This window comes from Bacillus rossius, chromosome 6 (assembly GCF_032445375.1).
Source record: "Bacillus rossius redtenbacheri isolate Brsri chromosome 6, Brsri_v3, whole genome shotgun sequence".
Classification (NCBI taxonomy): Eukaryota; Metazoa; Arthropoda; class Insecta; order Phasmatodea; family Bacillidae; genus Bacillus; species Bacillus rossius.
This window is the reverse complement of record NC_086334.1, coordinates 32,998,393-33,016,212: the sequence shown is the minus strand read 5'-3', so window position 1 is coordinate 33,016,212 and position 17,820 is coordinate 32,998,393. Positions and strand designations below refer to the sequence as shown.

The following is a 17,820-nucleotide window of genomic DNA, read 5'->3' as shown; positions in this document are numbered from 1 at the left end:
GAACTGAAGTTTGAACTGAAACTAAAAAATAATGTATCTCAATACAGTATTTTTAAAATTTTAAATATTTAGTGCTTTAACTTTGCTAAGAATAGTTCAGGTTCTACTTTGTTTTATGTGTGTTTTGATAATCTGTATACAAAATTACACAGTTCAATCATTTAACAACCAATTGATTGCTTTTGTAAGTAATCAGTATTTTGATAATGACACACCACTTAAAAAGTGTGTCTTATTACAGACGTTGCTAAATTTATATTGGTCTCAAAATTTTTCATTAACATGCGAATGCTTACGTAGCCAATATTAGCATTAGTTATTTTAAAATTAATGTGCATTCACTTGCAAACAGCACCTATGAAATGTGCTGGATTATAAACGGGATGTCGCAGTAAAGACTGCTTACATTGCAAGAAAATTTGACCTGGAAGAAGGGAGGTTCAAATAATTGTCACTAGAATGGAAGTTCTTTCAAATTTATAAACCAAACTAAAGATTTAGACATTTACACCCACAGAGCCAAGCATAAATTAAATATGCTGTACAACATTTAATACTCTTTTTAAGCTAACTAGTATATCCTAATGTAAAAAATAATACAACTGATGATTTGAATATTTATTTTGTAAAGAAACCCACCCTTCCCTTATTTTACTAAAACACCACCAATGGTATGTAATTTCTTAGGTCCCTCAATTGAAATTCCACGCTTCCTCACTGCTAATTTGCATTTTATAATCAAATTTTACTTACCAATCTTACAATAAAATAAAAGTCAAAATCACATTTTGAATAGAAAAATGACTTACATCTATAGATATGGAAACACATCAAGGTACCATTAATTTTAATACTGGTAAATAAAAAATAAAAATAATAATAATAAACTTAATTTTTATGCAACTTACAAGCATGATACATACATTAATAAACGTAAGTATGTAAACTCTGCAAAACAATGACTGAACTACACATAGTACTTTCAATTCTAAGTAGCTCCGCATTAAATAATAATCTAATAATTTCTACATGCACTAAAAAGCAGGCAGTCAAGGTTTGAATATTAAACAAAATAATGGAAACAGCATCTGTGAAAACAAGAAAACCATTCTGTGGAAGTCTGCCTTAAGAGGAGAAAATGAACCATGCGACGAAGGCTGCTGTAATCACAAGAATACACGAATATATGCAATGGTCTACAAACACTAAGAATCATAAAATACAACAAACCTGGTTTTGTAGAACAAAATCCAAGCTGCATGAAAACGGCTGCAAAGACAATCACAGTTATTGAACTATTCCGTATTTTCAATAAATAAATACTAACATGATATCATCATCATCATAACTATTTGCAGGTCAAAGGGATTATGTCCAACACACTAAAATACGATTGAAGCATGTTTTCCAAAGATGTATCATTTATTTTTAAAACCCTGAATATAAAAAAATTCTTAAGTTTTTAACTTAGTTGCACCTCACTAGTAAACTCGACAAATTTCACATAAAGAAAAAATATTTCAACACACACAGTTAACTTCAAATGTAACTTAATGTTCTAAGACTTACGGAAAGGCAGCCATTGTAGCCAGTTTGACGAACACGTCCCGTTTGATCTTATTTGAAGCAGAAAAGGGATGTGGAGGAGGTAATTTATGGCGGCTACAGAAATCAGAGGGTTGAAGAAGGTATTCCTGAGACACTTCTTCCTGGTCATTCTTGTTGGCTACAATCAACACAGGTATCTTGCTTTCCACAAAGTATTTCTGCAAAAAAAAAAAACATTATCTACACTTAACACCTGGACTTCTGCAATTGCGTGTGAACATAGCTACAGTTATGATTTTCCTTTAATGAATACGTCGAAAATGATACAAAATTCATACCAAACATCTCTATTAATTTTTTTTTTTTTAATTTACTGGCAATCTAGTGAGACACACGAGAGCTTCCACAGTATACGTGTGTGTTGTGCCACAGTAGATGGGTAAAAATGTATGTAATATACTAGAACTTAACTGCCATTCACTAGCAGTGAACTTCTTCCAACATAAACAAGACATTTTAAAGACATGGTACTTCATTGAATAACAACCGATGCAAAAAAAAAAAAAAAAAGCACGAAAACAACTCAAGTTAATCTCATACAAAACCAACGTAAAACACTTCAACAAAATGTATTACTTACGAGATAAATCCTGGCAGAATATTCAAATGATTTGGGGTTGCTGACATCGTACACGAGACACGCCACGTCGCACTGCACCTCAGCAGGCAGCAGTGGGTCGGAAACGTTGCGCACATCGATGTCTCGCAGGACCAAGTACTTCTCCTGTCCGTACACCTGCACCACGTTCACAGTGCACTGAGGGTTGCCCGCCAGCTCCGGAGCAAATGTCTTCTGGAACCCGACAACGCAAGAACCCCTTGTGGTCAGGGACATTCACATACAGTATAACCCTGTTACAAGGTAACTACATTATTTTACAGCCCACAGCATTTTCTCTATAAGAGAAAGGCATAAATCTTCTGTGTACAACAATTCATGTTATAATATTTTCAAATTATCATAAAATAAGAAGGAAAAAGTAAAATTATCTATCACTTTGGCAAAGCGATTGTCATCAAACTAAGTAACGTACTGATCAATAACAAACCACAGTAAATAATTTCACAAAAGTAACTGTAAAAAAAATTATTTAGTTAAAAATGAATACCTTGGAAATTATGCTCTAATAGAAGCAGGTATCACTAAGCAATTTTTTTTTTTACTGTAGATTTTATTAAATGGTGGCTATTGGAAATGAATGTGTCTAAATGTGTTTTGAAAAAAAATAATAATGAATAACAAACAGTAATAACACTTCAAAATTATTAATGGCTTGCCTGTAACATAAGGCAATTAACCATAAATAAAAAATAAAAAATAAAAATTATTTGACATTATTGTTGACATTAAAGCAACTCATTTGCCTCAACTGTATGATTACAGTACCAGATTCTGACTTTGCACTGCTATATTATAGGCAAGTGTGTGCCAAATTTAATTTATGTTTTGTATTGAAACAATGAACATTCACCAAGAAACATTTTAATCCTTTACTATTGTCTGCAGGCTCTGCTATTTGCTATTGCATTTAAGTGCTCAATACTGGCAGGTGATGGATTGCTCATTAATCATGATGCATGTGGTGGTGATGTCTGGCAACACAGCGCACAAACATGAGGAGTGATACAAGCTACTAATTGATTTTGGAAAATGTATACCATGTAGTGCATTCCAGATAATCTGAGCACTTAAAAATCTTTCTGCGTAAGCGTTTATTTTCAATCAAAAAAAAAATTTAAATATTTAACGGTAAGCCAGACCATATACAAGTTAAATTCTGTGCAGCAGTGGACAGGGATGGTATCACGAAAACGACTACAAGTGTTCAGGTCGGCTGAAACTGAAGGTGCTTACCTCCAATGTGTGTCCTATAAAACTTCGACAAAACATTGATTTCCCAGAATTCTGTGGCCCGATAACATGACACTGGTAAACGTTGCGAGATGACTGCTTCTTAGCCAAGTCCAATCGCTTTTCTCTTGTAACTGCAAAAACAACAAATAATAAATACATAAACTGAATACTGTTTGTAAACATTTAAACCTACAATTATTGCAATAGAAACACAAAAATCCTAGCTATAAATAATTTAACTTAATGTATCCAAGCAAAAGTTGTAATAATAATAATAATAATAATAATAATAATAATAATAATAACAATAATAAGCAACCGCAGCAAAAAATGTATTTCAGGTGACTCAGTAAAATTTGTGAACAAAGATAATCTCAAGTACCTTATAATATAGCTATAAAAGCATCAACAAAGTAAGTGAGCCAACATTAAGTGGAAGTTATCTAAATAAAATGTTTTAATCCAGCTTTTATGTCGCATACATCAACACGACTATACAGCAAGTCAATATGGTACTTCAGGAGATGAACTGAAAAATCAACAACTCTGTGCTTATGGACAATTACAAGTACTCATCCAACTCAGTCCATCTTCCAACAAAATTTCCTATTAAAATCATTACAACAGTGATAAAACAGCAACCATTACAAACTATAGCTCCGTAAATAATCAAAACATAAACATTGGAATATGTTGACAAAGTTACAGAAATAACATACCTTGGATTGCTGACAGCTGGTTGTCTTTTTCTGAAGTGTTGTAACCAAGGTACGCAAAGTATTCCAGAGCTCGGGACAGGTCCAACAGAGTAACCAGTACCCACTGACAGATGAAACCGTTCAACGTAATCCAGCCCTAGAAATAATATATAATTTGCTGTCAAATAATTCCCTGACCCAATGAGCATTAATTCTGAACAATTTTACATTATGATAGCAGGGACACCGCAACCTAGGGGGACAGGTAGTGCCCCAATAATCACATGTTTAATTTCACCCCCCTTCCTTTTTATTTATTCAGAAAAGGTGTTTTTTTTTAACTATTTAACTATATTGGTTTCACTTACTCTCATAAATATATGTAGCAGTTTTGTTTAATGTACAATGTTTAAAGTGTCTTACTACAAATTGTCGAAGCAGATGATCCATGCAATTATACTTGACCTGTACTGTTTGATTTTTAATAATGATAAAAACAATATCCACTTTTTTTAATGATGAAATTTACTTTTTTACGTCACCATCAAAATCTTTGCTCTACGGTGATGACTTTCTAAAATTTGAGGGTTTCTCACGGATTTCCCTGCACCAAAAAATTCACTGCTAATGCAAGATTTCCGGTTTTCCGTATCAGTGACCACCCTGTTCAGGAAAAATTAATCCAGTTTAAATGACTTTACAATATTTTCAGTCCATTCATAAAGAAGTGAAATTAGCATTGGGCTTATGAGAATAAGATAATTCTTGCTAACCACAAACTGCAATGTATCCTCTAGTAAATATGCAATATTGTACAGCTAAATTTAATTTTCTGGTGGATTCAGATTACTTAATACTTAGTGTTATTTTTATTTACTGAATCTGCCAGCCTGTGAGATTTCTATCAAGTATCACAATCTCTTTTTATTATACGTGGCTACAATCTTTGAATAATTCTTTCAATAGGGAAGACTCATTTAGAACATTTTTATGGACATACCACAACAACATACAACCAGCAATGGGGCGTATTTCCAAAAAATGTTGGATCTGCATGGACAATCAATTTCAGTAAAGTTTAAAACATATATTAGTGTAATAATACAATACAATAGTCAATTAAATTCTTCTGCTTACAAAACAGACAGAGCAAATAGTGGTTAAGTTTTAAAAATTTTAAGTATTTTATTGCAAGATAAATTTAAAATACCTACACTTGAGTGTCCATGATAAATTTATATTTTAACTCAGAAAATAATTAATCTAAGATGCTTGTTGTACACAAACGTGTACTTGATGAAACTAAGATTTTCCATTTTTAAATTACCCGGAACCTTATTCCAGGAATTAATAATAGGGCGCCAGAGGTAATCAAGAAGTAACAACAAAATAACATTATCAAGACTTATTTTTATTGTTTTAACCAAAATGAGAAACCTCGAGTCATGGAAATAATAACCAAACAAACAAATATTAAATAAAGTCTATGGGATGTCGTAGATAACCTGACTCTTGAATAAAATAATACAAAATAAATAAAGTTCCTGAAATTGTTCACTGAGTAAAAGTTTTGGGGTTTTGCTCCGGCTTGCTCGAGCATGAAACGCCTAACCTAAAGACTTCTGGACTTGTGTACATATAGTTTGTGCTAATGTGAGTAAATTTGCCGTTAATCGCCGAAAGTCAATGTTCAACTAATTTTATGATAATCCAACGTTTATACAATTACAGTTCGCATACATTGACGGTAAAATTTACGTCAATTTTATTATATAGCGATGATGCAGACCATACCTTAACTCTGGATGATTAAGGTCGTTCGTAAAATACTTCGTCACTCACGTGAATTGAATGCGATTCTTCTGCATTCAATTACAGGGCGTCAATTAATATTGCCCAGTATTTTGACGTAATTTCCAGACCAATAACGCCGAAATTAGCATCGACACGAATAAAATATTCCCAGAGGGAATACACTACCACACGCACTAAATGGCGTCATTTTCCACTCTTTTTCTTCTCTCTTGCCGAAATTAAATTGTTAATTGAAAAGGGCCAATCACGGCCGCGACACGTTAGCGTCCTTTTTAATGAAGCCAATGAAATGTCAATATCAATCAAGCATAGGCTCGTTAAAGCTGTTCCAACCGCCACGCGATTATTTATTTTAGCAGTTGTCATGACGACGCAGCACGAGCTGCGCGCGCCGCCATGCGTGAAACAAAACAAAACACTGCCGAAAGTATTGGGAAGCGGTATTAACCTCGAACGTAAAACAATAACAAACAGTTTCAGTTAGTCTGATAATACCGTAGTATTACATTGTAAAACTAATGACACCTCACACCATCACTCGCATCTTAATTACTCTCTGTCTATTTTCATTGTATCTGTGATCCACTCAAGTTAATGAATTTTGAGCACTCATAAAACAGACTCTGTGGAGATAGTAAAATACTACAGAGGTAGTAAAATTATACTTTAGCAAGAAGTAATAGGTAGTTTGTTCAAAAATCTAATATATGCATAAATAACCATTTAAAAAAAAAAATAGCATAAAGGTAACGGCTATCTTTATTGAACTACTCAGTACCATAAATGTTTAGTATAGCTATTGCATAAATATGTAAATCAATTATTAAGTATTATTAAATCAGCAGGAAGCATGTGCGGTTTGTTCACTACAAATATTAAAAATAGCACTGTATAAACTTCAGCACCTCTCTCTCACCAGATCAACTTAAGATCAAGATCACAGAACAGAAAATAACACTTCATAACAAGCTGAAGACATACGTGTGCATTTGTCGTGACAGTCCTATGAAAGTCGGGTCCCCAAAGAGGGGCAGGGCATGAAGAGAACAGATTGTCAATTTCTTTAGGCGAGAGAGCTCCGTCCTTATCCTTGTCGTAGCGTTCGAAGAGAGAGCTTACAAACTGGTGACCCTTGTGGGAGAGTTCCGTGGTGCAACCGGCCGGGATGCGGATACTAGAACACACACGTCCAGAACTTCATGTGACGTGAGCATTATCTGCCCTCCAGCACAGCACAGATACAACCCATTACCAGTTACAAAAGACTCTGGTGAAAACTGACTGAAGGGTTATTTACAGGGAAAGTACTTAATTATGTTATAAGAAAGTATCCTTCCGCTAGTGCGCATTTGTCAAATAAACATAATTACCTTCTCTGTACTACCATCCCACCCATTACGACTGTCAAGTCATAGATCCTTATCTGAGAAAGAAAAAAAAATAATCAGATGAACTCGGACACCTTCTTATTAAAATATTTTTAGACTGTACGTAGATAAGCAATGTTCTGCTACTTCATTCACTAATGGCAATTAAACTCATGTAATTGTTTTTCCAATCTTCAATAATGAAATGGTGAAAACGGTGACCTCAGCTTACATGCCATGTTCTCTTATATGCTGGAAACTACTGTATCAAAGGCAACTTTTTTTTACAATGACTTGATCAACAAGATGTACTAATAATAGGCCTATAAAAAAAACAATCATAATCAACTCAATACTATTATGAGTTCAGGCTTTAAAAATTATGTAAGTGAAACCACACGCACCTGGGATGGAGATAATCTCTTGACATTTGTAAACTGTCGTTATAGCCAAACTTACGAAGTACTGTCCATGTAGTTTCATTTCGTCCCCGCTGAATGAACAGGCAGTGGAGAAACAAAAATCCTGCACATAAAAAAAAATTGCCATGAAGCCTAACCTTGATAGGCTGGAAAACAAAGTAAGTAAAAAAAAAGTGTTGTACTTATTAAGTATGCACATTAAACGATGTTATACATCTTTGTACAACAAATTACAAGCAAGAGGTAGCACAATACATGTGGTCTTTGGACTGCAACCTTTATTTTGACAAATAAACTAAATTATATATGTAGTTAACATCCAAATGAAGAAATAGAGCAACATTTGTTAAATTAAGAGAACCAACCAAGAGGTAAATATCATCAACACCATGTAGATGTATAACAAAATTACGTTTTCTAAAGAAAACCAAATTGCAGAATCTGTGTTCACTGGTTTCAGCTTTTAAAAAACTATGTACTAGTAGTTGTATCATATATACTAAAAATATACATGACCATGTTTTTCAGTTTGTTTGTTAAATAAATTGTTTATCATTATTTTTAAAATGATATCCAAGAAAATGGGCATTGCACTCTTCATACAGTAAAATTTCATTGTATAATACGCACACATTTCATCGCATACTAAAATGTCACCTTCAACGTCCTTAAAAGAAGTACAGTACACTCCCTATTTAACGCGGTTGTCGGGGGACATAACTTTTACCCGCGTTGTTGCATAACCGCGATGTTTCGATGTGACCAAGGTCAAAAGGCATAAAACACCGCCTGTGTTCTTAAGCTGGAATCACAATGCCCCGACGGCCCCGACACGACAGGCCCGACAAACTGTCGTGCAGCATCTCAGCACGACAGATTTAAAAGCGTAGGGTCACAATACCACGACAAAAATAACCCGACGATTTTCAATTTGGCCTTCAGCAAATCGTGCCAAGCTAAATACTTCAATTAAAATGCATTATAGAAAGCGCTAAAAACAAAGTAGGTTCTTTTATTTATTATTGACAGTTGAAGTGCAAAAAAAAAAAACATTTAGTCGTCTGCGATACGAAGTAAGGTTAATTTGATTTGTAAAACAAAGAGTAGTTTATTATAGTTACAAGGAAACAAGATAAAGATATGTCAGTGAGGGACAGAAAAATACTCCTGATGTTAGCTGTGCGAAGAATTAAAAAGAAACGAAAAATTAAAAGATGGATTCTAAAATAACGTCTTTAACCATAAACATGATGATATCTGTTAATGTTTATACAAACAGACTAAGGCAAGCTACAAATTTTTCAATTCACCCACACTTAAAACGAAATTTCACTTTTCAGCAAAAAGATTTACCAAGTAGGTAAATATTTTTGAAATTTAGTTCTGTGCTGTTTCCTTTCCATTGCCGTTTTCTTTTTTGTCGGGCCCCGACACGACGGAATTAGAAATAGAATCTATTCCTTGCAGGCCGTCGGGGTGCGTATTTTGTCGGGCTGACGTCACGGCGAGCTTGTATTTCATTGGCTATTGAACTTGTCGGGCCTGTCGTGTCGGGGCCGTCGGGGAATTGTGATTCCAGCTTAATAGGTCGGCAAGCACGCACAGTTAGACGGTCCGCCTTTGTGCGGACTTTGCATCCGCAGTTTTCACTAAACGCGGGTGAAAAAATAAAAATAATAAATTTTAAAGATAAATATTAAATGTTGAATTTTATTTTTAATTTTTCCGCATGCCGCGCACAGTTTGTCGCACGGCCTACGAGCGCGCCACACGCCGCCATACACACGTGCGGCACACAAGCTTCTGCCAGTCTCGTGGTGTCAGCCACAGTATCTGCTTCGTCTGAGTGTCCGTAACAAAGTAAGTGCAGTGTGTGGTTACACACGATTCTGAGGTCAAAGTCTTCTAAATAGAAAGGCCATAGTAATACTTCAAACCGAATATGAATCGCAAAGTACCGAGTTTGATTGACAAAATAAAAATTCTAGATTTACGTACTTACAGATAGCGTGTCTTTTGCAGGAGTATGCAGCAAATACGTGAAAAACGATTCTAGCATTCGTACAATATAAAATAAAGAATCGTCTATCGTGTAAAGTGGTTAAACTTTGTTATCCATGCTTACAGTAAATTATAAATGGTCACATGTGGGATACAAAAATTGCGCCAAAATAATTTTAGCGCAATCAGTGGCGCCATATTAAAAAGTCTGTTAAACGTTGTCTTTACTTATTCCATCAAACGCTGTGTCGAGTTGCTGAGTGTGTGTGGCTCGGATCGGCAAGTGTTATATTCCCCAGCCTCTGGTTAAAGGTCGGGAGGCCGCTACACATAAACATTTCCGGGGCTTGTTTACTACCTCACGGCAAAAGTGGTACAGTATGGTTCACGTAAGTATTGGACCACTGGGAATTCCTCGGCAAAGATTAAAAATACGCTAGCTAATTTACTTTACTATTTAATGTTAAAACATTATACCAAAGTAAAAAGATGAACGTGTATAATACAACGAATAAAATTATGTCTGTAGGTTCAAGTTGTAACAAAACATTTATATGTCTCCGCTTGTCAACACACGTGACCACGAGAAGTGTGCAGACGGAAATGAGTGAACTACTCAAGGTCACCAGACTTCCCCCCTTTCGGCTTAATCGCCCCTCTCATCACTGGCGCTTATATTCCACTCCTCCCGTCTACCCGGGTGTCTTGGTCGCATATTCTCGGCTCGCCTCTCCCCTCCCAGCGCTTGCCGTCAACCAAACCTATCCAAAATCAATCCCCAGCCGAGTCACGCTGGATAATGTCGCTGGACGGTGGGCTTTATCGGGTCCCCTGTCCGATGCTTTATTTGTGGGTTAAAAAAAATGTTAAGAACTAGTGTTTCAGAAAATAACACTGGGCTGGATTACACCATAATTTGAAAACACTACAAGATAGAGGAATAATGTACGGAGATATCTTGTTTAGAATTTCACTGCTGACATTTTCTACGCCTAGGCTTTTTTCTGCCCGATGCTTATAGTTTGTGAGTTACAACGCAAAATTATCCTAATCGGCTGTCAACCATTTATTCCATTATTATTACAGTAGAAACTCGTTAATCCGTGACGCGCTAATTCGGGAATCAAATAATCCGGGACGATTTAAAAGTGCAGAAAAAAAAAAGAGAAGTAAAAATTGTCAGCGCTTAAAATTAACGTCACGCGGGCCGGCGGCTGGCAAACACTGCAAGCCTTCGCATGGGCCGCCAAACTCTGCAACGCTGTTTGTACCGACCCTTTGTGTCGTCCCCCTTTCAGCTGTCACATTTGTCACTCTTTAAACTTGAGGGGGATGTCCTGACTTCTGCTTCCCGTCTCCCTTTGTTTGTTTCCACCCGCCAACGCACGGCTAGGGATGCAAACGATACATCGATGTTTTCAAAACATCGATGTATCGTTCATGAAACATCGATGTTAGCATCGATGTTTTGAAGAGCGATACATCGCCGATGCATCGACGAAAAAGTCGAAAAACATCGACATCGTTCATCATTAAAATAGCCCTAGTTTTTAATAATATTTTGGCTATCATTTCATGACTATTAATTGAATATATAAAAAACATTACTATACGACATTTAGTTTTCAAGATACAATTTTTTTAACTGTCTATCTTACTATAAAAACCTAAATTTTTAAGTAGGTATCAAAAATGTTGTAAATACTGAACTATTTGGTTGATTTCAGTATCAATTTTTTTCCAGTACTTTAAGATGTGTAAAATCATTTGGAAAAAAATAAATACCGTTAAAAAATATTTGTTTACATAAGAATTTTATTATATATTTTGAAAAATATAGGGAAAAAGCAGCGAGACTTCATAGACAATTTCATAGCTTGTTGTACATACAAGCAGGGGTGCAACAACAGGGGAAAGGGGGGCAAGGGTATTTTGCCCCCCCCCCCCACCTTTTGAAACCTTGAAGTGGGGGCAAACGGGGGCAAATAAAGTGCTGTACAAGTCGGATATGTTATTTCCACTAGCTGTGTAATCAATTTTTAGATAATAAAACTGCTTGTATAGCACCATTTTCCACCTTGAAATACAAATTTTCCCGGGGGAGGACCCCACGCTTTAATAGGGGGGATCGATGATTCTTTATAAAAAGGTATATTGCCCCCCCCCCCCCCCCCCCCCTTTTGAAAATTTAGTTGTTGCGCCCCTGCATACAAGCTAGTGATTGGTACCGATACGGTCTCGCTAGCTCTATCGAGAAAATTAATGTTACATTTTTATCCTTCACATACACTTCATGCTTTTTCCCTATTTTTGACGTGACAACGTCTAATAAAACGAAGAACGCCGGCTGCACGCACGAAAAAGTGTTCCGTAACGCAACGTTTGTTTCGTCTTTTCGTTTTGTCGTGTTTTTGTTTCGTTTCAACCGTTATGATGAATTTTTTGGGTTCAATATTTCCGTGTCATCATCATTTGTGGGTTTTTTTTCGTTCTCTTAGTACATTTTTTTCTTTGTTTTGTTGACCATATTCCTGTTACGGAATATTTTGTGGTGTTTATATCCGTGTTGACAACAGCAATTTTTTGTTTAATTTTGTTATTTTTTTGTCCTTTTTGGGTTTTATTTATTTATTTCTTTATTTTTTATTTTTTAGTTTTTCTTCAACAGAAAAAAGTTCTTAGCAATGGAGTATGTCCAAAAACTTACATCGTCCCACTACGATGTGTCCCGTTACGCTCATTGTACGCTTGTGCCGCATCTCTCTTCCACTCGATTGGAACAACCATCGATTTGACTTTTCAATCATGTTTTCGTCGTTTGAATTATTAATATTATGTAATTTAACTATCATCCACCGATTTTCAGCACAATTGGTACAGTTATTTAAAAGTAATGTTGAATTTTCAAATCCGTTTGTTGACGTTACAACGTCTAATAAATCGATGAACGCCGTCTGCACGCATGAAAAAGTGTCCCGTAACGCACATTGACCTACTACGATGTGTCCCGTTACGCTCATTGCACGCTTGCGCCGCATCTCTCTTCCACTCGATTGGAACAACCATCGATTTGACTTTTCATTCATGTTTTCGTCGTTTGAATTATTAATATTATGTAATTTAACGATCCTCCACCGATTTTCAGCACAATCGGTACGGTTATTCAAAAGTAATGTTGAATTTTCAAATACGTTTTTGTACGCACAAAGGTGTTTTACAGTTACACATAATAATTCTAATTATACCCGGGATATTTTGCACAATGTTTTAAAAAAATATTGTAACACATTATAAATAAGTTTGGTGTATTTGGGATGCGTATTTGTTATAAAATTATATTATAAAAACGAAATCATATTATTCCCCTACGGTGCTGTCATCTATGGTGACGGACGCGAGCCGAACGAATCGTGCTATCTACCCGCTTCCGCGGCAACCAGGCACTCGTTAATACATATTTTCCTTTGTTTATCGCGAGGGGCGTTATTATGAATGAATTATAAATAAAATTTCGTGACCGGGGCCACAATTGTATATCATTTTGAGCACTGGAAGACATAAAAACGTAAAATATTATCAACGAATTTTAATCTCAGCCCCAGCGCACCACGAGTGTCTGGGTTAGAGATTAAAGCCGAAATTATTTCTTAAACTTACTAATACTTATTTTATTAACTGCAAGGGCATTTTTATTAAATTCTACGTTTAATTTCACGACGAACAAACTTCGTCGTTAAATGTGTAATTGCGAAAAAGCGTAAAACATTCTCGACGATCTTAAAGTTAAATAGCAAACATGTATAAAAGTTCTAGTTAAATAATCTCTTCGTTAAAGTAATAAACATATTTGAATTAATGAGTGCAAATAAAAGTAAATTTATCAATTAAATTGTGGATTTCATTTCACTCCATCTTTGTATCCATACAAAATAGTGATAATTCAACAAAAATGATTCAATTTTATTCATAAAAGTATGCAATCATTTCATCAATGTTTTGTTATGACGTTTTCACGTTAAACTATCGTCCGTAAACTGACTTTACAGACAACAGCTTTTAATACTTTTTTTTTGTTCTGCATGAGACACAACTGTAAATGTGTTGTGGATATTGTGGTCAGGAACCTGTAGTAAGTATGGCTTTTGGATACATACTATAATTTTAATCATTTCGGCATGTTTTTCTTAATATTTAAAAACATCGGTTAAAACATCGATGTATCGGTTGTCAGAGCGATGTTTTTTTACATCGATACTTTTTCGTTTGAACATCGATGTTCGTGATATCGATGTTTTTAAGAGCGATGTTGCATCCCTACGCACGGCATGCGCCTGGCGAGTGACGTGTCTGGCTGGCATTCGGCTGGACGAAGTGGGATGAGTGTGGTTGGGGGTGGGTGGATGGGGGGGGGGGGGGGGGGAGGCTACCCAAAATTTATGTGTGCAAGTTCAGCACGATCTTATCTTTCTCTCTTCGGCTGTTGTAAATGACCGTGAACTAATGGCTAGTCAGTGCCGTATTTTTTTAAGCCGAGACTAATTCGGAGACTGTCCTTACCGTGAACGGATTATCTGGGTTTATTACTTTTTTTTTTTAGGATTTTAATTATCCGGGCATCGGCGGGTCCCAATGAACACGAATAATGGAGAGTTTACTATTTTTTATCCATCTGCAGTAAGCCTCGGTAGATGTTACGTCACATGACCTTGGCCTTAACCCAGCTGCACACCGGTGTCTGAGAAGCTTGACAAGACCTTACGGGCTTTTAATCGCTAGTCCGTGAAATTCGGTAATCCGTGATTATCTCGGTCCCGACCATCACGAATTAACGAGGTTCTACTGTTTTATTATTATTATTATTATTATTATTATTATTATTATTCATTTCTGATTGGGGGACATGGTTTGACCCGCGATATACCCGATTCCGCGATCTATCGGGGCGCGGTATACCGGGAGTTTACTGTATGACTCCGGAAATAGAGATTCCTTTCAATGCAAGTGAAAACTTCAAACACAGACTTGCTAATCCAATCACCAAATGATGCCACATATACCTGTGAGAGTAATGCCATCTGCCGCGATGCCGTCCGGGCAGTTCCGCTGGACCACTGCCTTCACGTCCTCCAACACCTGTGGCTGGAGTGGCGCGTTGAAGCACAGCCGCTGGAAGGCATTCAGCTCTGCGTCGTTGAGGATGCCGTCGTTGTCTACATCACATATCTGAAACACGGATATTGAAGATTTAATTTCTTGTTATATTTTCTTAGCAACCACCTTAAAATTTTAATAGAGCATTTGCTAAAATACCTTAATAAAATAAAAAACTACAAAGTAATAATGTTGAATCCGTTTTGACATTTTTCTAAGAATAATACTTAAGCTGGAAATCACATAAAAGACACAAATAGACCAGGTATGCCATGCAAAATCTCATAAGGGAAAACAGACATTTTTGCACTAGCAAGAAATATTTGTTAGCAAATATCGTTCTTTGTGATGGCCTCGACAAAACATTATCCAGCCAAAAATATGAAAATTTGACAATGTCCACTTAAGCCTGATATGCCACCACCTCCCTCCTTAACCACACCCTCCTTTTGTGATCTGTGTTTGTTTTTTGAGAAGTCATAATAAAACAAAAGACTGCCTTAAAAAATCTTATTTTAAATAATACAAAATACAAAATTTCATCCTGAAGGAAATATTCATCTTCAATGTTGGCAACCAGTCAAACTTCAAAATCATTGCATATAAACATAAACTTTTCCACCGATTAAAGTGTCTTGTTACTATTCTGTATTGCTTAGCCGGGCCAACCTGGAATCTAACAAGAATAACATAATGGTCGTTATCAAGGTGGAAAGGGTCCTGGTCCAATTTTCATATATCCAGTGCAGTCTGAAGTCATCACCACCTGAGGCAGGACATGCCAACACCCCAAGGACTTCACCACTTGCCATCATTTCCTAGTAGTTCTGTTTCTGTATGTTAAATTATATCAAACACTTTCTTAATATCAGGGCCTGCCACGAGAGGCAGACTGCCTTAATTAATAATACTGAATTCTTTATGGGGTCTTTTAAATTAACGCGCAATCTATGTCTGTCATGAAGGTGACCAACATCAACATATACCAATTTGTGCAGTGAGGTATTTTAACTGTAACGTAACAAGATGTACGAGAGGCATGTAGAGTATTCAGTAGAATAAGTTTTGTTAATTGTAAGTTGTTTAATGTTCTTTACCACATGTTGAATACTGACCGTTCCCAGTCTTAGGGTACCCGTAACTAGTGGCGAACCACTGGGTACTGATGACATTCAGGGTGCTCGATAAAGCTGTCTGAATTACTTCACAGCAGAATCCTTTAATTAATAGTACTGACATCAAAATGAAGTGACTTGGCATGAGACACAGATCCTTAAAAAAAATACAGAAACTAAACTGTTTGTAAAGTAATTCATCCAATATATATTTTTGTACCCACAGAGATCCCATTATTATCCACTCAAATTCTGATGGGGAAATTTGGATGGTTAAAACAATTACCACATTACTGTAAATTACAATCTCTTATCTTAACTATACTATCAATTTAATTACCTTGAATATTCTCTTCAATGCTTTTTTACAACCTTCAGTGAGCTGCAACAAAAAAATATACTTATTACAAAAACATTACAAAAGCAGTCATGGCAAGTGCAGAAAGCCATATTTCTTCAATAGTTACTACTAAAATACAATAGCTGCACTTTCTATCTATAACCAGCTTATTTATCTTTAATATAATTTTTTTATTAATTCCTTTTATAGTTGAAGTGGTATTTCTAACCACTGTTATGTAAAAGTAGAATGCTCCAGTCAAAACACATTTCATAGAATGTCACAATTGTGTTTCTCATCAGAAGTGAATTTAAAAAAAATTAAGTATATAGGCTAACTACTGGGAGTACAACTTCACAGTCTAATATTCTTTCTGGGGGAAAAAAATTGACCTTAACATGATTCCCTCAAAGGCATTAATAAATAAATATAAAGTTAGTGTGACACAATAAATGCTGAGCTACAATTGACTTGTCCCAGCGTCTGCACACGCAACACTGCTCTCTGATTGGTGCTCTGGACCCTGAGATGTCTAGTCTCTTGTCCCAAGATGTACCAATGAAGAATGTCTCTTAGTGTCCCTTGGATAAAACTAACTTTTAATAATTAAGTCCTTTGGTCTCTCATCCCATGTTGAAAAAAACATGCTAGAATGAAAAACAACATACCTACGTGAGTTGTACGAAAGTTAAAAATAAAACCTGCACAAGTGATAATTAACCGAAGAAAGAAATGGCTAGTTAAATTAAAGAATTTCTTTGTGAATCACTATTGCTTTAGCTTACTGGATGCTTGTACAAACATGTGAATAAATTTAATAACTGTATATTAAGATAAAATTATCATTAAATCTTTCAAACAGCATTATGATTTTAATAAATACAGTCATGTCAAACAAAAGTAGGAATAGCTTGTAAGCACAAGTTGTATTAACTGCTAACTGGAAGTTGTTTTTACAGTAATAGGTAAGTATACATTCAGACAGCTCATTTGTGGCAAGCCCGGCCTTTGTCCCTTGGTGACATTAGAGAGGACAGAAGAAAGAGAGACCTCAAGACTAAGGGACAAATCAATAACTTCATATGGCTATTACAATATATTTTATACAAAAACAAACTGTTGTGCACTTAGTTCAGGAATATATGTATGTATATTTTTTTACTAACTACAACTTGAACTTACATCTTGTTGATCTATCACATAAAGAGGCAATGTTGGATGTAATACTGCTTTCTGAGCATAGTAAAACATTTCTGAGATATTTTTTAAAGTCTTTGCAGAGCACTGTAACAGAAAAACACAACATTTCCTTATTAGGGGGGAGAAACGTGACATCTTGGAAATAAAAATTTTTAGTTTGTAACAATTTTATTTATCATTATTAAAAGGCCAAAAATACTTTTCCAGAACACACTAATTGGTAGTCAGTCACTCTGTGCACGACCCAG

The 17,820-nt window shown here is 35.6% G+C and overlaps 1 protein-coding gene across 7 annotated transcripts in view; it reads right to left on the bottom strand.

Annotated features, from left to right (window-relative positions):
• The window catches only part of LOC134533002 (mitochondrial Rho GTPase), a 45,513-nt gene that overhangs the window by 21,972 nt on the left and 5,721 nt on the right, over positions 1-17,820 (bottom strand). For 3 of the 7 annotated variants that reach the window (XM_063370123.1, XM_063370120.1, XM_063370121.1), the window contains exons 5-13: positions 17,555-17,656; positions 16,373-16,414; positions 14,824-14,989; positions 7,748-7,868; positions 6,958-7,150; positions 4,183-4,318; positions 3,464-3,594; positions 2,189-2,401; positions 1,570-1,766 (exon numbers count right to left, since the gene is read on the bottom strand). In XM_063370123.1, coding sequence (XP_063226193.1) covers positions 1,570-1,766; positions 2,189-2,401; positions 3,464-3,594; positions 4,183-4,318; positions 6,958-7,150; positions 7,748-7,868; positions 14,824-14,989; positions 16,373-16,414; positions 17,555-17,656 — 1,301 coding nt within the window. Of the gene's footprint in view, positions 1-1,230; positions 1,270-1,569; positions 1,767-2,188; positions 2,402-3,463; positions 3,595-4,182; positions 4,319-6,957; positions 7,172-7,747; positions 7,869-14,823; positions 14,990-16,372; positions 16,415-17,554; positions 17,657-17,820 lie in introns of all 7 variants that reach the window. The other 4 variants (XM_063370118.1, XM_063370119.1, XM_063370117.1 and 1 more) reach the window with 3 other exon arrangements.